Raw genomic sequence first — 25540 nt, forward strand, 5'->3', positions numbered from 1 at the left:
CCTCCCTGGACGCGCACCAGGGAACTACGGTTCCCGCCGTGCCGCGCCGCACGGCTGCCCCCGTGGCTTCTGGGGGACTACATATCCCAGCCTGCGAGGGGGGAGGCGGTGGCCCCTCCGCACGCCAGGGGGCACGCGCCCGCCCCGCCCGCCCGCAGGGCCTTCTGGGGGCTGTAGTTTCTCCCGCCGTGCTGGCGCCGTGCCCTGGCGGTGACGAGTTGCATGCTGGGACGGCTGGTTCCGCGTTGGGCCGTATTTGCGGCGCCCGCGGCCTGCGCACCGCTTTATCGCGGCTGAGCGTCCTCCGCCGCCGGCAGCGTTCTGCCCCGTAGGGGTGAAGGCTGGCGCCATGGACGTTAACCAGCCCAAGCAGGAGCACTTGCTGGCTCTCAAAGGTACCGACAGCGCGGCCCGGCGGGCCCGCCGATGCCCACCCATCCTGCCAGGCCGCTCCTGCCGCGGCAGCAGCGCCTCCGCCGGCCCTGCCCTCGTCCCCCCTCCCGGCCCTGGCGCCGGCCCTGAGGGGCGAGGCGGGGCGCTGCGGCCCGGCCCGGCGCCGCGGTCAGGGAGGGCGCCGAGGCGGCGCCGGCTCCGGGTTGCGAACCGGTCGTGAAAGACCGTGTCCGTTCCGGAGGCGGGGCCGTTCCTTCCCTCCGTTTTAGAAGAAGGTCGAGCGGGGAGCGGCCCGGCAGGAGCGCCTGGCGCTGGGGCGCACGGCGGGGGTGCCGCGGGTAAAAGGAGCCGGGGGGCGAGCTGCTGCGAGCGCGAGAGGGCCCTGCGCGCGGGCGCGGCCATCGAGGCCGTTCCGCGTATTTGCCTTTTGCACGAGGCTCTCAGCAGGGAGAAGAAAATCTTCTAAACGTTTCTTCCCTGTTCCCTGCTGTCTCGTTTGTTTGTTTGTTTTTTTAATGGTTTTTGCCCCTTTAACATCATGCTTAATGCACAGCTGCTGGGCTTACGTCCTTGAGTCAGGAATCACGAATAGTGAAAATAAAAATATGTATTTCTGTCGCATACCTTGTGGAATTAATGCAGAAATCAAGAGAGCCCTATAAAGAACTTGATCATGTCTTCTGGCAGCTGGGTACCAGTGAGTCAGCAATTGAAACACTGAAAAGTCTAAATCCACTTTCACCTTATTTCAGTCAACAGACATAAAATATTTACTTTCTTTTTTTCTAACTATGCTTGTTTATAAAATAAATGCTGCTAGCAAGTAGGAGTAATAAATAGTTGGTTGAAATCTCAATTCTGCAAGCATTCTAAGTCATTGAGGCTGCTCAGATGGATAACGTAGTGCAGGCGTGAGGATGATTTCAGAGCCCATCTTCTGCCCATTTACTAGTTTTCCAACACTCCTGGAGACAGTTTTTAATGGTGTCTGCATGTCACAGTAAAATCTGTTAATGATAATTCAAAGATCAACAAGCCCTTTTTCATATATGTACACACACAAAATAAAGCTAAAAACCTGAGAACATGAAACATCATCAGCTGGCGTTACAAATACACTTTAATAGCAGTGAATTCAAAGCAAAAAGTTTTATGATGGGTCATTTTGCTTTTGTATGAAATCAATATAATCCTTGGGCTTCTATTGAATTTGGTGCAGCATTCAGGCTGTAGAATTTGCAAAAGAAGTGAAAAAGGTATCAGGGTTTTTTTGCATTGTGACTATTTTAAACAGAATCTTGACAGTGTAATGATAAAGCAATCCTAGATTTCATTGATTTTAATATCATTTTATGTTGGTGATCTCTGGCAGGGAACCTGAAGTGATTGCAAACTTGTTAGGGGGGAAAACAGGACAGCAAGAGAGTGCATGTTATGTTTCATAGTAGTGTTTGTAGTTCTTCCCCCCTGCGTTTAATACAATCTTTGTACAAAAGAAAGCAACCATGTGTGAAAGTATAAAGTCTTTAAGGACTTAATGAGTCTTTTAGTTAGGCTGAAGGTCTAATAAATTAAGGAATTATCAGGTCCTTAAGCTAAGGACTAAAAGGATGGCTGCATCTATTGCTCAGAAGCTCTGAGACTAAAACTACATGTGTAGTTCTGGTATGAAATGGCACCAGACAACTTTAATTTGCCTATTGCATTTCGCTTTTAACCTGTGACTTTAAAAACTGCTGTGTTGGTCAGTACGATTTCAGGAAGGGTTTTTGTAACACGTGTTTTGTAGTTGCTTTATATGCACTAGCTTAAAATGTTGAAGTGTAGGAGGAAAACACTTTAAAAAAAAATAGATTGGTCTGGTAAATTTGATAAAATAGGCGGTAGTCATTGTATGTCTTTTAATAGGTATCACAACCATATAGCAAGAATAATGACGGATGGCAAGTATGAGATGGTGACAGTAAAAGAATACTCTTGGGTGGCACAGTGTTGAGTAAACTGCATGCATATGGATAATGTTCAGTGTACCGAAGTTACGCTCGTAATGATGGAATATAGTCCAGCCTGGACAAAGTAGAGTGTTCTGATATGTATCTTGCTTATTTTCACTACGTGTTGCTTTTTTGTAAAATATCCTAGCGATGTTTTTCTTAATATGGTAGTATCTTATTTTTTTATAATACTTCTGCTTTAGGTCCTGTTTCCCACTGATCTTTGCAGCACGGGGCAAGGAAATTCTTGTAAATAAGATGTTTCAGTCTAGATTTGAGAATCCTAATCAAGAGACTGTTCCTTTTCTTAAGAATAACTGGATTCCTACTGTACAAGCATGGAAGTGGTCTTGCATTATCGACCACATCAGAGAGACCTAATAAAACTGCAGAAATTTGCAGAAGCAGCAGTGAAGGAGTTTCCCATTCGTCAGTTACCAAGATTTACACCCTGGTTTCCAAATGACTTATGCAGACTTCCCCTCAAACCAAAAAAACAGCCACCTGTTATTTCTTGTGAGGAAGCAGAAGAATTGAAACAACTTTCTACACCTTCAGAATGTGTTACAGGATCTCCTGCTTATGACTGCACAAGAAATCTCCTTGAGTTTCAGTCTAATGTGAAACATGGGCAGACTCTGATCCAAGCACAAACTGTTCACAGACCAATTAACTTGGAGAATCAGGAAGAGCCACCAGCTAATGGAAAACAAAAATTGAAAAGGTCTTGGAGTGTCTCTCTCCCTAGCCCTAAGCTTAAAGAAAAGATTCTTCCTTTATCTCAAGAACTGCAAAATAATTTGGAAAGACTAAAACTACATCCATTTTATAGAGCAAAATGGACAATTGAACAGTCTATTTGTAATAATCAGAATTTGGAGGACATCTGGATAAAATTGAATAAACTTATCAAGCAGAATGAATTGCCATCTTGCAATGCTACTATCCAAAGATCTGTGGGACAGATATGGATTTTCTGTGATATATTATACTGTGAATATGTTAGAAATATTCTTAGGGAAAAGCTAAGCCTTACTGAAAAAATGAATTTGCTTGTACATAAATTTGGAATTATATTTAGTTTATAATTGTAAGATAGATTATCATAAGAAAATTGCTGTGTGAAGTACTAGAGTTTTTAAGCAGCTTAGGATAGACAAACTTCAAAACAACTGATGAATTAATGAACAGGGAACCACTTAATATTACTTCGCTACAGTTTTTTAACTGTGATAATATGTTTATTTAACTTTGTTTTGCCAGGAGACTTATGAATAGTTCTGTTAAGATTAGTAAGTTTGTTTGGCTTAGGTACTGCATTTTGTAGCTTTTCTCTACTTTGGTGGCCTAAAGGAAAAAAAATCAATATAAAAATTCCGGACTACAATGGCAAGCTGTGTCCGATAATAAAATTGATGCTTTCAGTCAAGCAAAGTACATCCGCACTGTGCTGCTTTGAAATTAGCAGAAGGAAAAATATTTAAGTGAGTTGTTACAATCACTATAAGGATCTGTAATTATTTTTGATACTGAGACTTTCAAGATCTGATTATGTCCCGAAAGTGGTGTGTGGGGTTTATTTTAATGAAGGCATAGCTCTCGTGTGAAATACCAACTTACTTTCTATAGCGTGTATACACTGTTTAAGTAACTTTATGCATATTTTCCCAGAAATACTAATGAAAATTTCAGTGGAAGCTGTGTTCTGAAAAATAATGAACAACTTAGTATTTGCTGTTTTATGGCCTTGGTAATAAGATATTTTTTTTTTCCTGATGTTTTTGATCTTTTCTCTCTAATTATACTGGGGAACAAGAAAGCACTAACTTCCAGCTACAGGTCAGGAAATTAAGAAATCAGACTTCTATCTGTAAACCTCTGTTTACTGTCTTTATGGAAGGTAAAGGTCTCTGAGGATTTTAATGTGTTTTATGGTGATAAAAGGCTGAGTTCAGAATGCCTTTTTGTCACCTGAAGAATAAAGTGTTTCAAGGTCATGCTGTCCCTGCTGAATTCAGTGTTTGGAGGGTCAGCAGAGCAGTTAAACTCTGCAAGACTATGTATTTCTCTGAGGCACTCCTACTAACTCCAGATAATTTTGCTTTAGCTGGAGGTTGAGGTCTGTGGTATCTGGAAAAGGGGGGAAGATAAGTGAATGGTATTTGTAGATTGTTAGATTATCATTAACACTGGTCAAATAAAAGTGCACATAAGCATAACAGAGATCCCTCTCTATAAAAACTAAATAAAATCTCCTTGTACTTTTACTTACATTTTTCTTTTGATGATATACTTATGTTGGATTAATCATATTTCATTATAGGTATTGCATATTTTTTTGTAGTTTAAAATTAAGGATACTGCTCAGTTTGGATCATTGACATGTATTTTTAAACTTTGAATGTTAAGGGGATCTTATTGCCATTTGGGGTATTTGTGACATTTAATATTAGCACTTAGCAAAATTGATGTAAAATGCTGTCTAGAGTAACTGAGAGTCATTATTAGTTTTAAAGTTTATATAGCTAAGTTATTTCACTGAAATTATTTTTCTGAGCTTAACACTAATAGTAACAAAGTTTCTTTGTGTGTCAGCATTTTTAAAGATATAATGGAGTAGAATGCGGAGTGATTTGAGTTTTATTTAATGTTGTATTTTGTGTCTAGGATCTTAGAAGAAGATATGAGAGGTCATCCTGCAAAGATACAACATTTTCTAATATTAATTTAGTACTCCTATTAAATATGATAATCTACATATCTTAATTTATTTGTGTTTTGGCTTCATTCTGTGATCTATTTATTTATTGTCTCAAATGTGACTAAACTTGATCTGTGACTGTTCCTTTAGAAACAGTCAGCAAGTACCAGTTTATATGGGCTTACTGTAGATCTGAGTAAAATTGGGTAACTGCCAATAATACAGTCCTGCTACATTTATTTAATATACTGACCAAAGAGCTAAACAAACATCTTACTAAACAGAAGGAGAGATTGGTGTCACTGTTCAGGGGTACCTGTCAGCTTCTGCTGTTTTGGGTTGGCTTGTATGCAAATAATGACACATGCACTATGCACACCTCAGCTGGATAATTGTCATGTAATAAAAAGTGAACACGACATTTAGTTTCTCTACAGAATTACTACAGTCCTGGGTAGCACCAATGTACAAGCTGAAATACGGACTTCCCTTTCGAACTGTTCCAGAAATGCTTAGTTCACATGCATGTATAATTCAGTATTTATCTTTTTCATTTTCAGTGTTTAATCTGGTTCTTCATTTACTCTGTTTTGTATATTTTGGGGCTTTTTATTTACCTCTGAGCCTTCAGAGGTCATGTTTCTTAACTTTTCACCATAACAAAGAGAATATATTACCTTTCTTATGTGAAAACAGATTTGTTTGTGTTGATGCTAACTTGCATAGGTCTGCTGTATGGTAGTGTAGGTTCTTGTGAACCAATACAGCCCACTACACCCAAATTATATCGAAATATTTTACACAACTGGAAATAGTGAATGCTGACCAGACATATAAGATGTACAAAAGTACAATAAAGATAAAAGGCCAATACATGTGTCAGTGCCAGGATGTTGATTAACTTGTTGCAGTCCAGAGAAATCCTTTTATTTTATTTTTTAGTTTTAGTTTTCAGAAATTATATGGATTTGTGTTTTAAGTTTCAAAGAAAAATAAATCAGTGTTTTTTACATATTCAGATCAACACTTAAGATTACAAATGCTGAACTTTGTTTCATGTGAATGCTTTCATGAGAAGCTGCATGCAAGCTTAGGGCCATTGGTTTATATGAATAGGGAGGAATTCTTTTAAGAAGCAACATCTTAAATCTGTAATACAAATAAAAATCATGTAACTTTGAGTATTCTGAGTTAAAATAGCCTTTGAAAATACCACTTTCTTGAAGTAGAGGTTTTTTAATAGCAAGGTCTCAGTGATTTTGATTTTGTCAGTATTGATATAATAGTGTTTTTGTAAGTGTGTTCTTGGGGTTTTTGTGATAGATTTGCTGGTTTCAGTTTGTGACTAAAAGAAGAAGTAGTTGTATAAATAATGTAGGCTTTTAGACTTGTGTACCTTTTGGAGATTAGAGTGTAAATGCAATTCCTTATAGCCTAGAGTTTGACTGAAAGTGTCCATACTAGTCATCATGTCCCATTCTAGAGCAACTGGGATCATAGAACAGGCTCTTAGCCTAGAAGAATCTACAAAAAAATGAAACTGGTCCACTTCTCCTGAAGTCCACGAAGCACTTAACGCTGTAATGGGTGTAAGACCTTTAGCGCGTAAGGTTCGAAGCAATAGATGCTAGTGCACCAGGGGAATAAAGCAAGAGGGAGCAATGGCATCACCAGTGCTCTTGGATCTCAGAGTAGAAGTGATTTTTTTATATTGAAAAAGGCCAGGTGATACAAAAATGTGTTACCCTTTTTCAGGCTAAGATTTCGTCATTGTGGGTTTTCTTGGTGGAAGGAGAGCAAGACAAAATTATACTTTTTAAAAAAAAAAAATACTTGTTTCATTGATCTGTGGTTTATTTTCTGATTTTTGCAGTGATGAGGCTAACCAAACCTACTTTATTCACTAATATTCCCGTGACCTGTGAAGAAAGAGATTTGCCAGGTATGTCTTTTCTGCTGACTATTATGTACGTATACCCAGGTTTAAGCAATGTGAGCATCTGAGGCTTAGATGTCAGAGGAGTCTTACGACCTCCCATAGATGGTAATCTGAAGCAGCAATGTATTTTGTTTGGTAATGGCTACAGGGAAATACCAAGGTGCACTCTACAACTCTTGATGTACAGCTTTGAAAGCTTGTTGATGATATTGCAAACACATGACCTCAAAGTCTGAGCAATTAACACACAAGATGGGAGGCAGCTGTGACTTGTAGGTGTAGAAGGTTTGGTGTTAGTGTCTTCTTTATCTGGAGAAAATGCCCTGGTAATTAGAACCAACACACAAATGTTCTATGGAAAATTATTGTGCAAGAATTGCTGCTTTTTGAATTTTGTTATGTGTGGTATACAGGCATAAACTGGAAATCCCTGGGTTGTTCCCCAGTGATAGTTGCAGTCTAGAAGTCAAGTATAAGAAAGAGGCAAAGGAAAGATTCAAGAAAAGAGGATTGTGTGGAAATACAAAGCAAGCAGGGGAGGAAAGTAAGTGAGGTTGATTAGTTCTGTTATGTAATGTACTTTATTTGGGCAAATTTTCCCTTAGTGCTAATTTGAGCAATGCCTTTGGGATTGCGCCTTTCAGTATGCTTACTGAATGATTTATTGGACACAGGTGCCTGGAAGTGAGTTATAATTTATAGGCAAGCCTACAGATATGTATTTCATCCCTAACAAGTTGGTTGTAGAATAAGTATGTCTAAAATAAATTACATCCAAATAAGTGATTAAGTGTCATAACTTAAATGTAGACAAAGCTTTAGACTTAGCAAATATTTAGCAATTTGATATTTCTACAGGTAATCTATTTAACCAGCTCATGAAAGATGATCCTTCTACTGTAAAGGGAGCAGAAACTTTGATGCTAGGAGAAATGCTGACTTTGCCTCAAAATTTTGGGTAAGAATGAATGATTGTAACTGTAACATGCAAAGTTTAGGATTCATTTAACAATGTGTTTATTACTTTTCTTTCTTTTTGAACATCGTTGTTAAGCAATGAGATCTTCAATCATTTAAAAATAATCTGTGGCTTGATTTATAATGTGATATAATATATAAATGTGTGCTGCCTGATGTTCCTTGTCTATAGCCTGACTCTGAATGTAATAAGGATTGAAAGTTCAAAGAAATTTGCAGCTGTAGGTGGATTTCTAATGTAATGCACTACTACAAACCACATCTTATACTAACAGAGTTTACTACAGTGATTTTTGCGGGTACTGTAAGCCATCTTCTTATTCCTCTGAGATTTTTGTCTAGAAGAAGATTCTGATTTGTTTGTTCTCTTTTGAAGTTGTTTGTCTTAAAAGGATGACATTTAGAAGTATGGGTGTGAAAATGTCAACGTACTTTTAGGATCTGATCTGGCAAACGTGTGTGTGTATATTTTAATTAGAACTTAAAGGGGTTTCAGTGAAATGTTCTGTATTTTTTTAAAATAACTGTTGCTAAATGTATTTTATTTTTATGGGTTTTTGGTTTTTGTTTTTTTTTTAAAACACAGAAATATATTTCTGGGAGAGACGTTTTCCAGTTACATTAGTGTACACAATGATAGTAATCAAGTTGTCAAGGACATACTGGTGAAGGTATGTGAAGATAAATCTACTTACTGGATTTATAAAAAAATAAAATGTTGAGTATGTTTTCTGACAATATCTTGTATGTTTAATGCTAATATGTAGACTTTAGGAAATATCTGTCACTTTTTCCAATCCATAAAATATAGCTGGAAATTGGAAACAATAAGACTGAAAAATAGAAATGATGATGGAAATCTTTAAAGATTAAAATTAAAAACTCGGATTGTATGAAAAAAAATAGATATGTTATAAAGCTGCTCTGGAGAATTGGTGTAGAAAAACTTAAATAGCAAAAAATTGGAGTTGTATTTGCTTACTTGCACTTTCAATAAGGTCACCAAACCAAGTGTCTGTAAAGCATGCATTGACTTGTATTTTGCTTATATTTCAAATAACTTCTTTTTTAGTGCATCTTTTTTTTTTTTTTTTCATTTTCTGCTGAACAAATAATACATTGAGAACAGAAATTCCAGAAGTCATTGTGGAACTCAATGTAAAAAGTAAATAGAGATTTTATAAGCTGCATATTAAAGGATTGGACCATTTACATATATATTTTGGAACTTGTCTTTAGCTTTGACAAATATCTCATCTTAACATAACTTCGTTATATGTATAAAAGTATGTAGGGTACAAAATGCTTAGTGAAACCTAGTACTTTATAACATAAGTTATTTTTCTTTTGATTGCTTTAAGCAGCTGCAATTCTAACCAATGCTTTATTTTTCTGTCCCCAGGCTGATCTTCAGACAAGTTCTCAACGCTTGAACCTTTCAGCTTCTAGTGCTGCTGTGACAGAACTTAAACCTGACTGTTGCATTGATGATGTGATCCACCATGAAGTAAAGGAGATAGGAACACACATGTAAGGTTTTAAATTTTTCTGTGATTACATGAGCTTAAATGAAACTGCAGCACATGCATGCTATTCTGTTGTTGCTTTGATATAGGCACAAAATTTGAAGTAATTAAAAATTATTTTTTAAAAATTGTTTCTTTCAGCTTAGTTTGTGCAGTAAGTTACACTACGCAGACAGGAGAGAAGATGTACTTCAGAAAGTTCTTCAAATTTCAGGTATTGCATGAAGTATTGTACTCTACTTTTAATAAGTGGGTGTATCTGGAAAACCCATTTTTTAAAACATTTGATACTTCAAAAGCAGTTTTGCATACTAAAAATCTGTTTGACTTTTAAAAGTGAACAGATAAAAATGTTGCTTCAAACTTCACATGAAGTGATCATTTCTAATTATGCAGTTAAACATTTCAGAAATAATAAATATTACATCTTACAATTTTTATTTATTGAGAAAGAAAAATCGACTCTTTAAAAAACCTTTTTATAGCAGCCAGCTTTATGATTATTTTTAAGCAGAACAAGTATTGTTCATTCTGACTTTGACACACATAATCTTTGAGTTTAGATTGTAAAATTCTGATTTTTCTTTTAGCATGTGTAACCTTTTTTAAATTGGAACTTTATATATATATATCAGTTATATAACTGAGACCTGTATCTTTTGCAAATGCAGGTGATTTCATTTTGTTCTTTTCTAGTATTCTATCTAGATACTTCAGAGAAAAGCTTTTCAGTCTTTAGAAGGCTGAATTGCCATGTGCTACAGGCAAAGAACACCTGAGCGCTGTTAGTACTTGTGGGCCTTGAAATGGCAGGCATTGATTGGTCAAAGGTGTTTCCATTCAATCCTAGGGAAAATCATTCCATATCCATTTTTGTGTTACCCTCTCCTCTGAACCCAGAAACTCTGCAGTGTTTCTTCATCTTTACTGAAGCTGACTTTCATCTTTGTGTGTTTTTTCTTGCTCTCCTTGTGAAACTCTTTCCCTTTCAATTTCTCCATCCCCCGTCCCCTCTAGGCTTTCTCTGATCACTAACGTACACATCTACAGGCTTCCAGTTCTCATCTTCTCTCCCTTCCCTACCCTTGTTCTTGCCAGGACTTTGTTCAAGATGTCAATTTTTCTCGTTTAAATTTGATATGGAAACTTACTTGTGCACATTTTCCAGGGGTCTATATGCATATTGTAATCTCTGCTTTTTAACTGAATCCAACACAGGCAACTTTAATGTCAAAATAGCTAAGGCCAGCTATCTGTCAAATTTGAAACTCTTCCTTCAAAGAATGAAGCATAAGAGCTTCTCAGAAAGTATATATATAGCACCATTCTGTAAATACTTTCTGATTCATTGAGAAAAACACTTCACTGAGCAATTCTGCTCATTATTTTTTTAAATTTGACACAGAGACACCAGCTAGAAAATCTGAGAACAAACAAAAAAGAAATGTTACAGAAAACTAAACAATGTCTTTACAATGGGAATTGATGGCTGCTAGTGGTCGAGGTGCCACCAGCTATTTTATAACCAAAAAACCCCATTTTCTCTTTGACAGATTCTCAAGTTTTTCAGTTATGTTTTCTAGGATCTTTTAAGTTGAACTGGTGTTACAGTTGGTTTTAAACAGCTTCTTTTTCAACCATTATATGTAGTTTAATACTGATCAATAGTGCCTTTTTGTTCCAAAGCTTTCTCTGCGTAATTAACACCATTATGTTCATATGGAGAAGGAATGATTCTTTCTAGGGTTTGGTGGTTGTTTGGTTTTGGGGGGATAGGGGGTTGTGAACCTTGCAATAATAATTTGATTTTTTTTTTACTGGAATGTCACTTGAAATTTACTGGAATGAATGGAAAGACTTTATGAGAAAGAGAAAACATCAGCATTTAGGGAAATTAATAAGTTCACTGAAGTAAAATATTTGGTGGAAAAAACACTCAACCAACAAACACCTAAAGTAAAATTTTGACTTTTTTATTCTTACTAGAGAGAGTGATAGTTATGACTACTTGAAAGATTTGAACATTATGCCTGTTAAAAGCAAAAATCTCTGTGAAGACTAATTTTTAATCTTGAGTTCTTCAGGGCTAAAAAATTTGGAACTTTAGGGGTCTCTCAGGATGCAGTACACTTACATGTAAACAAAAGAAAAGTTTTCCTCTGTAAAGGGAAAGAAATGTCTTCAGCAACATAATTTAAATTTGTTTCCTTACAAGTATAATAGAAGATAACTTCTTTCAGTTACGTTAGTGTATATCCATTTCGTATTTTAATGTGTTAACTGTAGTGGCTTTATGCACAAAATTCAAGCACTTGAGAACCAACACTTTATTATCACCTTTTATATCATCAAATTGTTTGCTCTTGCTGATTTAATCTCATGCAGTTAAAGTGATAATATTGGCTTTTTTATTTCTTGTAACACTTGCATTTTCAAGAAGGAAGTGAAGCCTCGTAATGGTTTGTTGCTTAAGCCAATCACATGAATAGTTCTCTATTTCATTTATTTTTAGAGAAGCCCTCAGAAACTTTTGTTTGCTGCAGAACACTGAAGGACTTGTAAATATTACATGGTTTTTGCTCGCTCTTGAAACAAATGCAGACCACTTCAAGATACAAGATGGATGTAATGTTATTTTAAAGACATAGATCTACCTAGTGCATTGGATTTGTCTGGCTTTGTAAGAGGCCAGTGCTTAGGTGGAGAAGTATTTGTTTTCAGTCTGAGAAAACTGCTTATTAGCAAAGCAGTTAAGTGTGCAAATAAGAAGCAGCAAGCATATACTCTGAATTGTGAGGTTTTAGCTGAGTTGATTGTATCATATATTCCATTATGCACCTGTTCTGTGTAAGAGCAAAAAGAAAAATAACACTTAGTTATCAGTAAAGATCCTAGCACTTCTAAACAGTTTATGCTGAAGTCGTCTGAGAAACCAATTGTCAATCTGCCTTTTTTTCCATTTCATTCAGGTTCTTAAACCACTAGATGTGAAAACCAAATTCTACAATGCTGAGGTAAGTGAGAACTGTGTGTATGTGGGGTTTTTTTGGTGTGCTAGGTTTATTACTTGGCATTAGGTGGTTAGATTAAATTCAAAGAGCTTCTTAGGGAGACATGTTTCTGAGAAAGATGACCAGTTCTAAAGGGAAAAAATTAGGTGGTGGGTTTATATCATTTAGTTTAAAAATAGATATACTTTTGATGAAGCAGGAAAGGGATGGTAACTAAGGCAGACATGTCAAGACCTTAATGCAATTGACTCACGATTTTGCATATTTTCCGTTTTTCCATGAACTCAAATGCTTTCAGTTATTGCTTGTATATTTAGGTGATAGAGTACTTACTGTCAGGGAGATTAATTGTTCACAAAGCAGATAATAATTTACCAGGTTGGGGAAAATTAAATTTAAATTACTGAACAGAGGAGTCATATTTACTTTGGGGAAATTTAAATTCAAATTTTTAGGTTTGTGGCAGTTATACATGTTGCTTCAAAACTAAATGACCTTATATATGCCTTGTATATTTATTTGGACATACTTAGGCGTCTGTCTTTGCCTATTTTGGGGAAAAAATTTACCTGAAGGTGACACAGATAGTGGAAACTCTTACAAATTAAGTACAGCATTCTTTTTATTTGTAGACATTTCCTGTGGATATATGTACTATATAGGTCTGTTGTAGGGTATAAACTACCACAGTATCTCTTTACATAGGAAATTAGGACATTTGTTTCTATCACTTACCTGCTTTGTGGTAGTGAGCAAGTAGCTTAATTTTGTGAGCATTGTATACTGTATTGTTTGTACGAAGTTCAGACTGATACTTGCAAAGTACTTTGAGAGCTTCCGTTTTGAGTATTAAACTTTTTCCATAACCTCTTAAATATGGTCAGCTGTTACACTGCTAGTCATTTGGTTGAAAACCTTTGTTAATATTCTTAAACAGTGTGTTTGAAATAGTTTAAGAGAGAGTGAAGTTGTAGGTGCTTTATGTTGCAGTGAATAGCAGATGGGAGAAAAAAGACCAAAGCGTCAGTTAGAAGAGAAGAAAATATATTGAATTTTGGCGATTTGAAAAATAACTTGTGTTAAGCTAAGTAGAAAATATTTTGCTCTCCTGTTCATTCTTAACTAAGCAGATATGTGCTATGGGTTTGCATGTAGAAAAGCAGAGTGTGTCCAAATCTATTATTCTAATTATTTATCTCATCATAGTCACACCTGGGGTTCATCATGCAAGATTATGGCTTTAGAGGTGTGAAAGGTGTATTTCTTTCCCTTCCTGACAGTATCAAGAGAGAAAACAAAAGTGAGAAATAACAGATAAGAATTTCTGCTGTACAAATGAGGATTCCAGATGCAAAGATTTGTCTTGTTCAGAGCTGTGCAGGAAACTTTCCATAAAGATTTTTCTCTCTGCTGTGAATGAATAGCATGTAAATTATGTGACATTTAATACATAGCTTGTAATTTATTTAGAGGGAAGATAAATCAAGGCAGAGGTCATAAGCGATTTACATATAGCATAGAGGAAAAGAGAAACATTTTCCTAAAATATCTTGGTACATGTATCTAGGCCACAGGCTTCAATCCTTAGATTGACCATGTGTGAGATACCTGAGTAGGGCTGGAACGTAAGCACATACCCCTGGTCGAGTGCTTTATAGAACTGGTACTGTCCGTAAATGAGAATGCATGGAAATGTCTCCTGCTGTGATTTAAAAACAAAAGTAATCCTAAGAAGCTAGGTAATTCCTCTGGGAACAAAGTAAAGCTCCATTTTGTGTGTGGATTATATTATTGTTTCAGGTAGAAAACGTGGTGGGGAAAGAGGGACAGATACCTTAAATTAAATATTGCTGTCTCTCCATACTTCACCTGTAAATCTTGTTTTGTGCTGAAACACTTAACACATGGAAATAAAAACATCTTTAAGGTAAATTCTGGGCAAACTTTTTACATAGATCAAAAGTATTATTTTCTTACAAAATTGTTTTACTGACTGGTCTTGATAAGGGACTTGAGAATAAACTCCATTCCTCAATTAGCCAGCAATTCCGCATGATAAAGATCTATGAGAAGCTTTCGTGTCTGAGCTGGTATTTGTGGTTTTTTGGTTTTGGTTTCCCCCCTCCCCTGTAAAGGTTTTAAAAGGCTGCTTTGATGCCTTCTGTTCTTCCTGTTCAGGAATTTATGCAACTCCTGTTACCTTAGTATCAATATGATTGAGAAAAAAAAATAATTAAGATTTTGGATTACATTAACTGAGCAATTTTCATTTGCCTAGCGAACTGATATAATACCATTCATATTTCATTTCTGAAAGATATAAAGTGCTGCTATGCGTTGTGACCACACAAGTCAAAATTAAAAAAAACCTAGAAATAAGTATTTGGTTAGATGTTGTATGTGATACTACATTGCTGTCAAAGCACCAAGACCTTCGTCCTGAATATTAAGAAAGACTGTTATCCTTGGGAGCAGGGGAGAAAAAAAAATTGGTATGTGTCACTTAGTTATTAGTTAACTAAAGGTCTTTAAAGGTTGACTAACCAGTTAAACTGTTACCGTTAATATTGCAGATGTGATGGTATCTATTCATAAAGTCTGTCACTAAAATGATTTTCTACTAGAAATTATAATCCATAACTTCATTTTTCCTAAGACAAGGAATGATGCTGAAACTTAATTTTCTTGCTTGTTGCTTGTATTGCAGTAGCATCCAAATCAAGTCGATCACTGAAATTTGTGCATAGAACGCATGCCCTGTTGCCCTAACCTGCTGCAATCCCGAGATTGAATTACCTGCCCCAGTCTATAGAAAGTCTCTCACTGACTTTGGTGTGCCTTGGAAAAGGCTCTGTAAGAGGTTCTGTTCCTGCAAGCATGCATAGGGAGACATGCAGACACTTAAGAAAACAAAGTTTGCAATTAAAGTTGGGTTTTTGGAATGATGGATATTAAAAAAAGAGTTTTTCCTGATTATGTTATGCCCAATTTTGTTATAAGCTGCACTATTGTAGCTTTGCTAGAACACATTACCACATTATTTTTATTTTGAGACCTTATATATGTGGATACTTCAAATTATCTGTAAAATGACAAGGACTGTTTTTCCATTTTGTATACAACCCATTGCATGGATTTAAATTCAGGACAAACTTTAAACTTGCTCAAAAACTAACTTTTTTTTGGGTCAGTTTGTTCTACCATATCTTACCTGTAACTTGTGTGCCTTAGGCTCTACTTCGGATTAGTTCTGAAGCAAAGCTAGTAAACCATGTAACCATACTAGCTATAACTTATTAGAAATGTAGTTGTCATCTTTGTTTGCATCCATTTTTATTTACGTTTCTGTCTTACTAATGCTATCTTGTTTAGATGGTGCAAAAAAAATGCAGAAATGCATTTTGTTTGAAAGTTAGCCTCCTTTTTCTTTAACATTTAACCCTAATTTCTCTAATGTGTTCTTTTTTTATTTTCCCATTAGAGTGACCTCAGTTCTGTGGTAATTTTTATTTATTTTTTTATAAATATGTATGCTTTTTTTAATTGCCTATCTGTCTCTGTGCTTGTTGACATTCTTTTAAAAACATAATGGAAAAGCAATGTTTGTTCTGCATATCATGAACTGATGTTTTCTCATCTTTATATGTGCAGCTAATCATTTAAATGGTTAGCTCTTTCTTTAATACCCATTGTTGAAACTAAAAGTTGATTATTACACTCTCACTTGTGGGGGTCCTCCTGCAAAATACCTCACCAAAATTTCACTAGATACATTATTTGAAAATGGGACTAAATCACTGCTGAAATGTTCCTGCTTGACCCATAGCAATGTAGGTTTTACTACAGCACTGCTTGTGTAAGCTGTGGCAGAACTTTTCATGTCTGGTTGGTGGAGACAGTGGGTTTGAGGAGAGAGCAGCAGTTGGACGTTGTTCCTTCCTTTCGCTAGCTGGAACTGCACTTTCCAGCTTCTAACTGCATGTAACAGTTGATGAATTAGTATGATAATTCTGCAGTCCGATTTCACTTTAAGGTGTGCCTTGTATTAAAATAAACTGGATTCTTCTGAAGTACTTAAGGATATGTTTTTTAAACCATGTAATATTAAACCAACTTAGGAATAACACAAAACTAACTTGCTTTTTCATTATGCTGCTTGTTTTTTCTTTTCCCTTTCAAATTAGCTTTTTCTAAATTTCTGCCTGTGGTTGCTGCATTGAAAACAACTAAAATTTGGGTAAATGGACACTTTGAGCAATGGATTTATGGGATATAAAGAGTATCAATTTAAGTGGCAGTCAGGTGGTAGCAGTAATGATTATTGAGCGCCATGTTTTAGTTGGAGTTATTTCCAGCTCCTTCTGCAAGTGTGAGGTCTGTCTGTAACCCACAGAGCTTGCACAGTTTTCATTACTATATGTATGCTATCATCTGCTTTGTGTTTAACATGTTTATAGGGCACAATACATAGTTCCAGTACCATTCTGTATTTTTCCTTCTAACACAAAGCCTTTTGAGACTAAAAATATTTTGACTATTTTGTCCCACTTTCATTTTGTAATTTACAAGTGGGACTTACACTGATTAAAAAGAAACTGTAAGCTTCCTTCCACCTTCCCCATAAAAATACTTTTAAAAAATTTATCATAACAAAATACCTAAACTGCTTCATACCAAATTTATAGAATAGAATATTTCAGTTGGAAGGGACCTACAACAATCGTCTAGTCCAACTGCCTGAATCAATAACTCGCTTGTAAATGCAGATTTGGTACCCATCTCCTTTTTTTTTTTTTTTTTTTAATTGGCACTTCTTGGTTTTGTTTTTCACTTCTGCAGGGGCTCATATCTCCAGCAGACTGAGCCTTCTGTAATTATTCTATCCTGAGATTTTAGAGCTGCAAAGTGACATCACTGGTCTGCAATTCAACAGAAGCAGTGAGGCAAAAACACCTTAAGTTCTGCGTTTTGGTTTTTTTTTCAGCTTCTCAGGTTTAACAGTCTGTAGCTTTCGTTCCTGTACTAGAATTGGTCCTTATACACCATCTTCAGGCATTAGCTTCATTTAACAGATATGTGTTATAGTATGTTTTGAAGGTAGAGCACCAGTTAAATTGTTGGATGCATATAGTATTGGTAACCATTGGCATGATGCAGCTGAGTGAGAGAGGAGGCTGGTTTTTGCTTTTCAGCCAGTACATCAATGTTTCATAACCATAATGAAATCTCAGAGCATGTACTTGAACTGTTTTACTTCAGTTAAAGAAAAACACACACACTTATTTTAATTTTTTTATACAGCTTGATGCACTAGTAATCTGGCATGGCATGGCGTTGTGCACTGCAATTCCTTACCATTTATTCTTTTTTTTCTTTTTTAATAATACAGATTAAAACTTGAGTTGCTATTGAGTTGATGAAAGTCTTGGGAAGTGGTGATCTGATGCATTACAAATAAGCAATAGCTAGATCATAGCAAAATTATCCCACATCCATTGTTTGGCAAGATACCTGTTGACTAACACTTTTGCTCCTATTGTTACTGGGATTAAGGTTTTTTCTTGCATTAATTAATTTGATTTGCAGGCATGAACTAAACACATGTGACTTTTTTTTTAACAATAGGACTGTCTACTCTTTTTAATAACACTAATCACATTTTCATGAACTTGCACTTCTGTTTTTTTTTTGGTTTTTTTTTCAGACAGATGAAGTGTTTCTGGAAGCTCAGATTCAGAATATCACTACCTCTCCAATGTTTATGGAGAAGGTTTCTTTGGAGCCATCTATGATGTACAATGTTGCAGAACTGAATACAGTTGACACAGCAGGGGAAAGGTATGTTCAGATTCAGGATATTTGACTTTGGAACTCTTTGTATTATGATTTCATGAGATATAAGCGTTACAGGTCATGAGTTGTCTGTAATGGAAGGATTGTACTTCTTTGCTTGATTAAAAAGTTCAAATTCCTGTCATGTATTCAGCTGGAAAAGCTGTTACAGTTTTCTTTTTATAGAAACTATTCTTAAAACTTTGTAATTCTACCTAGTAGAGAAATCCCCAGCTTAATCCTCAAATAATTGGTAACATAAAAACATACTACTTCAGTATCTCCTGTGTAAAATTTAGCCCACATCTGGCTCTGACATGGTCTGTGTGTACATGTTTAGCCTTACAGGACCCGTCTGACTTGTCCTTCCTGCTTCCTTCTGGTAGACTGGTAACTGTTTTCAGTTGTTCTAATCAAGATCTGGCAAGGCATCAGTCAAGGTGAATTGGTGGAATGCCCTTATAGGATCTTAGAATATAAAAATTTATTATGCTGAAATAAATGTCATTTAGTGTCAATTAGTAAAACACCAAATACCAGAAGAATTTTCTGCTGTGTTCAGTAAACTTGTGGATACAAAAGCCTGCGATATCTGGGTAGAAGTTAACTTCGGATGTTTGTACTTTGCAGTTGCTCGGGTTTTTGGAGGAGGTGATGCTTGGGTGCTTCTGCAGTGGGGGCTGAAGTGAAAATTCTCTCTTCTTGCCTGTTGAAGGGTTCACCTGCAGTGTAGTGGAGCATTGGTCTTACAGTGTGTTTGCATCTGCTGTAATGATTCTTGTCCTGAATGGGAATCTTAGGCTCATGACACTGAGATTTACTGGGAGGGAACCAAACAGCAGAAGTAAAATTACCAGCATTGTTCAAATGCTAAGATGCCAGATATAATAAATTATAATGTAGCAAAGCAGATTTCCACCTCAGTTCTCTCTGGCTCAGATTAATAATTTTTTTCCCCTTGGTCCTTGATGTTACATAAATTCTAGAATTGTTTTCTGTTGTGAAAACAACAGAAAATTCTATGTGTTTTGCCATGAATAAAATACACACACACAGAGTAAGACTGGTGAGGGATGGGAAGAAAGGTTAGGTTTTTAAGTCTTCCTGAAAATAACTGTTTAAGACCCAATGTTTTTTTTCTTTTAGTGAGTCTACTTTTGGCTCGAGAACTTATTTACAACCTATGGATACACGTCAATACTTATACTGCCTAAAACCAAAGCAAGAATTTGCAGAGAAAGCTGGAGTAATAAAAGGTGTAACAGTGATTGGTAAACTGGACATTGTATGGAAAACTAATCTGGGTGAACGAGGAAGGCTGCAAACTAGCCAGCTTCAAAGAATGGTAAGTTTAACTTGAGCATCAATTTAACTTAGCATCTATTTTTAAGGCAACTAGTGAACAAATTAATAATGACTTGAAGGAGAAGTTCAAGATGCTTACTTTCTGGACATCATTCTGAAATCACATGTTTCTATACGTATTTGAGAAAGTTATTCAATACATTTGGTCAGTGAAGTGTGGAAAAAACACTATTCCAAGGGACTGTAGCTGAACAAAAGCATTCTTGTTCCTTTTGGTCATATGAATAGCAATATTTTTTGTTTTCTTGAGGATTTGTTTTCTGGCACATAGTGTGCCTCTTTATTTTTTTCACAGCATTGAACAACATAACTTAATGGATTGTGCACTTGAACTGCCAGAATCCAGTGACCTATGTAGCAAAATATATTGGTTAGAATAAAATTAACTTCTTGGATGCCATTTGGCAACAAACTGAAAAGTACTGACGAAAGAACGCCTTTAAGTATGCTAACTGTTGACACAGAAGTCTGCTCCGTAATTCACACTGACGTTTTAGCTTTGGGTAACAATTTTTATGTATAGGATAATATCTTTCATGTCCACAGTTTTGATTGAATCTATTCTGTTCTGGTTGATTTAGAAATTGTTCATGAATTTCAAGTTGTAATTACTGGCTTGCTTAAGTCAGCTGCACAACCTGTCTACTCTAATGGGTAAACCTGACTTGGATCTTTTGAATTGAGGATGGTGTAATATGGGAGTGAAGTAAAAAAGCTTTGACAATTAAATCTTAATCGAGTTTAGAAAGCTTGTAATTGGGTTTCTGTCTCTCCCCCCACGCCCTGCCCCCATCTTCTAGTAAATCGAGCAATTCTGTAGGGAAATCACATTGACTTGGAACTAGGCAAGCAAACTTGCATCTGGGAAATTCACAGCTAAGTCACTAAAACTTCTCTTTGTTTTTAATTGAGGTATTAAGTACCTGTATAACCCCATCAAAGTAGAAACTGCCCTTCTTTCTAAACATAGTTACTCCTGTTACTTTGAAATGTGTTGTTTGTTTTTTAACGAATGAACTGTCTCATTTTCACCTGACCTTTCCTATCATTTCTCTTTAAAGACAGATTTTTTTTTTCCTCTCTAAATCAGTATTGTCTCACTCTGCATCCCTTCTTGTTGAACCTTTGAGAATTGCACTTGAAACACAGTGGTGATTAACACACCTCCATACTCCGGGATTAGTTTTAGTCATCCGTCATTGTTTTGTGCTAGTGATTAACAGAAACATGAGCTATTTTGTGAACTTTGAGCTACGCCTGTCTTTAGAAAAGCAGCAAACAGGTTTGTTTTGTTTTGTTGGTTTTTTTGCGCCCCCCCCGCATGCAACTCCCTCTTGTCTTCTCATCTTTTAAGTGCTATCAGATTGTTTCTAGGCTCCTTTCACCTTCCATCATTTTCCTGCTAATCCATTTGCTAGCCCTATAATCATTGGTTCCCACACAGGCCCAGAATTTTACCTTTACTGTGCCCTTCTGTCATTGTTTTGGTTCAGATCGGGAACGCACTTTTTAAACAAGTATCCTGGATCACCCCCACATACCATAATTTGGGTGGGTTGTTTTGTTTTGTTTTTTGTTTTGTTTTTGTGGAGTGGTCTTGGAATTCACAACTACGTTCTTTTTGGGTGACATTAAACCAGACAGATGCATGTCCACAGTATGCCAAGGGTGCTCCACCTGCTCATGAGCATTCAATCCAGGACTAGACTAGAACCAGTCCAAAGTTAAAGAACATTGTTCTTGAGTAGCACAAGCAAGGAATTGTCTAGTTGATTCCATACTCTAAGCAATTACCTCATTTTTTGCATGAAAACTATGTTCCTCCTTTTGGTGTTACTGTAAGGCCTTTACCTCTAGCCATCAGTTCTTGCAGGTATTTCAGTGCTGAGGCCAACAGCTATGTACTGGTTTAGGCCTTCTCGTCTGCTCTGATCCTGTCTTGATTTGGTCAATTGCTGCTAAGTTTATTCTATAAAATACTGCCTTTGTTGTTGTTTTTTTTCCTTAATGTATCTCTCTTAAAAGAAGAGTCTAATGTTACGGTAAACTACCCATTGTTTAGGGAACTGCGTATCATTTTTCCAGTAGATTCCTTCCTGTCACCTAATACAGCCGAAAATGCATGCCTTTTCCCAGTGCTGGGTAATTACTTCTCTCTTGAAAGGTTCCAAACTTACATTGCTCGACTAGTCTGAATTCTCCGTCAGTTTGACGTCCCTTTGCTCACTCTGATGTCCAATTTAATATGCTTTCTATTATGTCATCTGTCTTCAGTCTGCAATGAACTGTATGTGACTAAAACTTCTTCCCAGCCTGTCAGTCAACTGGCTTTCTGGGCCTCTTCTGGAATATCTTTTAAGCAAGCTGTAAATATAACTTTTACTACAGCATCCTTCTATCAGCAGGATTGGAACATGTGTCACAACTAAGCCTTGTCAGGCAGGACAAATTTTTCCCTTGTTCTTCCCTTATCATCTATAATTTGTGGGGATTGAAAATCTAAAGCTTTTTATCTGCAGGTTTTCATCTTGAATCAGCCCTGGTTGGTAGTAACTAGGATATTTGTCATAGGTTTGTTAGTAGACTGTGTGAAATGTGTTTGGTTCTTGACAGAATTAGACAGTTGACCAGTGTTCATGTCATGTGCCTTTCTAACTGATGGCAATTAATTATTTTGGCAGAGGCTTGGAGGACTGAAATAGCAAGGAGAATGAACAATCTTTTATTTCTTAGGATGTGGAATAGCGGTGGGTTTATGCAGGAAAAATATACTTATGTTGTCCATAGTGTTATCTGTTATCTGCCTAACAGAGGGGTCTTAGAATAAAGCTGATCTCCTCAGGAACTATATATGGGTATTCAAACTTTAAGGATGTGAACCATCTGGAAAACTTAGTAATAAAGATCATCCTTTCTAATGAATTGCTAAACCTATCAAGAAGGTGGTCATGGGTAGTGGATGGAGCACTGCTGTGATTTGGGTGCAAATCGAAAGCACGAAGAGTCAATCTTTATTCAAATTCCTCTTATTTCAAGCTTGTTGCAGTAAATGAAAACTTGAGTAGTAAGAACATCAGCTTTACTATCCAGCATCTGCAAATATACATTCTTGTACCTTCTCAGGCTCCTGGTTATGGCGATGTAAGGCTTTCTTTGGAGACAATACCAGACACCGTAAATTTGGAAGAACCTTTTGACATTACATGTAAAATAACAAATTGCAGGTAACGATGTCATGTGATTCTTGTGCTTTTTCCTGTGAGTGGGTAAGTTGTGGTTGTCTGTTTCATTTTTCAATACTTTCTCCTGAAACAACTCAAACCTGGTCTTTACTAGGTGTTGTATCAACATGAAACTACTTGAAACACATCTTTTTGGATTACAATGATTGCAAAAAACCCCAAAGAAACAAAAAAAAAAAAGTCCATCATGATCTGCTAATATTGTTTGAACTAGGAGATTGCCAAAAATCTGTAGTGGAATTACATGGAACTGCCTTCAATATCATCTAAGATTGCATCCCATACTTAAATCACTTATATTTTTTTAACTGAACTAATGAATAAATGAACTAATGAGTAAATGATGCCGTTTGTATCCAGTCTGATTTTACTGCCAGTTCTGCACCACTGCTACAATGCCTGCTAAACATTGTCACCGTAGTCTTTTGTACATCTTTACCCATGTTTTGACTTGATTTGTGTTTACACCAGGATCTACGGTAGCCCTTTATAAAAGGACTGCAAGAGTGACATTTAACTGAAGTAATTCTAAATAGAAGTTGAAGCCAGGGACTAAAGCATGTATCTGGTCTGCAGATACTTCTCATGAAAATCTTGTACTCCATCCAAAATGTGAGCAGTATTATGCTATCCCGTATTGCTAAACCCATGACAGGACACTTGTCTCTGACCAAGCTATATGCAACTGAATTACCATGCATCACAGCAAATCTTGCTTGCCTTCTTAAAATTATTTATCAACACTTGATTAACAGTAACCTGAATAATAATCAAGCTTTTACATGTCTGCAGTCCTTGAATGCTTAAAAAAAGCCCACGGGTTTATTTTTGTTTTTCAATTTCCTCCAGCAGTGAAAGGACTATGGACCTGGTTTTAGAAATGTGCAACACTAATTCCATCCACTGGTGTGGAGTTTCAGGAAGGCAACTTGGAAAGCTGCACCCAAGTTCCTCCCTCCATCTTGCACTTACACTGCTGTCTTCTGTGCAGGGATTGCAAGTAAGTCTTTGTAGCATAGTTTTGTTATAAAATAGCTATTTTATAAGCTTAGTACTTCTTTCTAATAACTCAAATATTTTCCCTTTCTAGAGTGTCTCTGGCTTAAGACTTACAGACACATTTTTGAAGAGAACCTATGAGTATGATGATATTGCACAAGTCTGTGTAGTTTCTTCAGAAGTCAAAGCAAGCTGAAGAAAAAATTCTGTATTTCTGCTGGGCTGCTTTTTTTTTTTTTTTTTTTGGACCAACTTCTTGATGTTTTCGCACCCAAATCACATTACAATGTGTGCAAACAAACCCAAATCCCTATATATCTGTAAATGTAACTATGCTTATTTAATTTCCCTGAGCATTTTTTGAATGTTGTAAAATCTCTTAAAAACTTGCGTATGCATTTTATCTACTGAAAATAAAGCCTTTGAAAAAAGTGTAGCTCTAGCATATTATATTCCATTAACATCACCTTGGGGCAGGGGGGGTGAGATTGATATGAAATAGTAGCACTTTGTACTTATTTTTGATATTTTAATTTTTTTTAAATATTGAAACAGTTTTTAAATTGTGGTTCTGACAAAACTGCTTCAGTTTGAAGGAACTGGCCTTTTACAAACAAGTTCCTGGAATCCAAAACCCTAAAAGAAATACTCTGGGGTACCTGGTAGAGCAGTGTATTTGTGTGGTACATGCATAGCTGTAACAGCTAGAGCCTGATAACAGCATGAGATAAGAGTGCAGCCAGCCAGCACTGTTGAAGCACTAGTAGCTAGAAAGTAGAGTATCAGCCAAAGAATGTGCTGGTTGTGGCTCGGTCGTTGGAAAGGAGTAATACAGCAAATCCGTCCCAATTAGCTGCAGTCTTGTGCAGAGTTGTGCATCCCTGCAATACAGGGCATGCTGTGAACAGGCATGTTACTTCCCAATTAGTAGGGAACTGAAAACTAAAATACCAGAACTCAGGCACTTTTTTATTGTTAAACTGAGGTGGTGCAAATTATTCTTCCCATCCTATTGTTCCCATTTAAGTAGATTTTTAGGACAACGAGGAGAAAAACCCTGCATGGTTGCCCTAGATCAAGTTCTCCAAAGCATATGCAGGAAGGAATTCAGGACTTGGTTAAGCACTGAAATGTACTTCTCTCTAGCTTTCTTTTGATGAAAGATGGAAATATTTTTGGCTGAAATACCTAAGGTCACCCACAGGTAGCCATTTAATACAGAAAATGGTGACTGGCTTTCCTAGTTTAACACTGGTTAAACTAGTGTTAAAGATTCTGCTTGGTGGCTTGTCATATTTGTCAGCTACCATATTGGCACATTGCAACCTTAGTTAGTTTTGACACTATTTTACTTAAGCCTTTCCTGTCTATAAAACCTTTAAGTGTAGAATTCAATTTTAAAATATTGGATAAACTGAGGGAATGAGTCCATACAGGAAAAAAAAAAAACCTGTATCCAGCACATCTAATAAAATGCAGAGCAACCAAAATAAACATGTATTTTAAAGAATGCAATTTACCTCTTATTCTAGATACATCAACAAACTAAAACAGTAAAAC

At 36.5% G+C, this 25540-nt stretch overlaps 2 protein-coding genes across 8 annotated transcripts; both read left to right on the forward strand.

Annotated features, from left to right (window-relative positions):
- The first annotated feature begins 257 nt into the window (after positions 1 to 257).
- Positions 258 to 3480, forward strand: SHLD3 (shieldin complex subunit 3). Its single transcript, XM_087759686.1, has 2 exons — positions 258 to 395; positions 2591 to 3480. Exon 2 carries the CDS (start codon positions 2726 to 2728, stop codon positions 3473 to 3475), a length of 750 nt encoding a protein of 249 aa, XP_087615812.1. The 5' UTR covers positions 258 to 395; positions 2591 to 2725; the 3' UTR covers positions 3476 to 3480.
- On the forward strand, positions 261 to 24225 carry TRAPPC13 (trafficking protein particle complex subunit 13). 7 transcript variants are annotated; one of them, XM_087759672.1, is made up of 13 exons: positions 261 to 395; positions 6962 to 7030; positions 7886 to 7985; positions 8592 to 8676; positions 9408 to 9535; positions 9673 to 9745; positions 12501 to 12545; positions 16024 to 16041; positions 18247 to 18380; positions 19521 to 19719; positions 22863 to 22963; positions 23831 to 23981; positions 24072 to 24225. In XM_087759672.1, exons 1-13 carry the CDS (start codon positions 350 to 352, stop codon positions 24174 to 24176), a joined length of 1254 nt encoding a protein of 417 aa, XP_087615798.1. In that variant the 5' UTR covers positions 261 to 349; the 3' UTR covers positions 24177 to 24225. The 7 variants fall into 7 exon arrangements, with proteins under 7 accessions (XP_087615798.1, XP_087615799.1, XP_087615800.1 ...); XM_087759673.1 differs by having other exon boundaries at positions 23834 to 23981; XM_087759677.1 differs by lacking the exon at positions 261 to 395 and adding an exon at positions 457 to 731.
- The last annotated feature ends 1315 nt before the right edge of the window (positions 24226 to 25540 follow it).

Source organism: Nipponia nippon, unplaced genomic scaffold (genome assembly GCF_047370975.1).
Source record: "Nipponia nippon isolate SJK-2023a ecotype South Korea unplaced genomic scaffold, ASM4737097v1 scaffold_20, whole genome shotgun sequence".
In the NCBI taxonomy this organism is placed as follows: Eukaryota; Metazoa; Chordata; class Aves; order Pelecaniformes; family Threskiornithidae; genus Nipponia; species Nipponia nippon.

Coding starts and splice junctions, on each gene's coding strand:
- TRAPPC13 (XM_087759672.1), top strand. CDS start 350: ATGGACGTTAACCAGCCCAAGCAGGAGCACTTGCTGGCTCTCAAAG. Junction 7,986..8,591: donor ACTTTGCCTCAAAATTTTGG/GTAAGAATGAAT, acceptor TTTAAAACACAG/AAATATATTTCTGGGAGAGA. Junction 8,677..9,407: donor TCAAGGACATACTGGTGAAG/GTATGTGAAGAT, acceptor TTCTGTCCCCAG/GCTGATCTTCAGACAAGTTC.
- SHLD3 (XM_087759686.1), top strand. CDS start 2,726: ATGGAAGTGGTCTTGCATTATCGACCACATCAGAGAGACCTAATAAAA.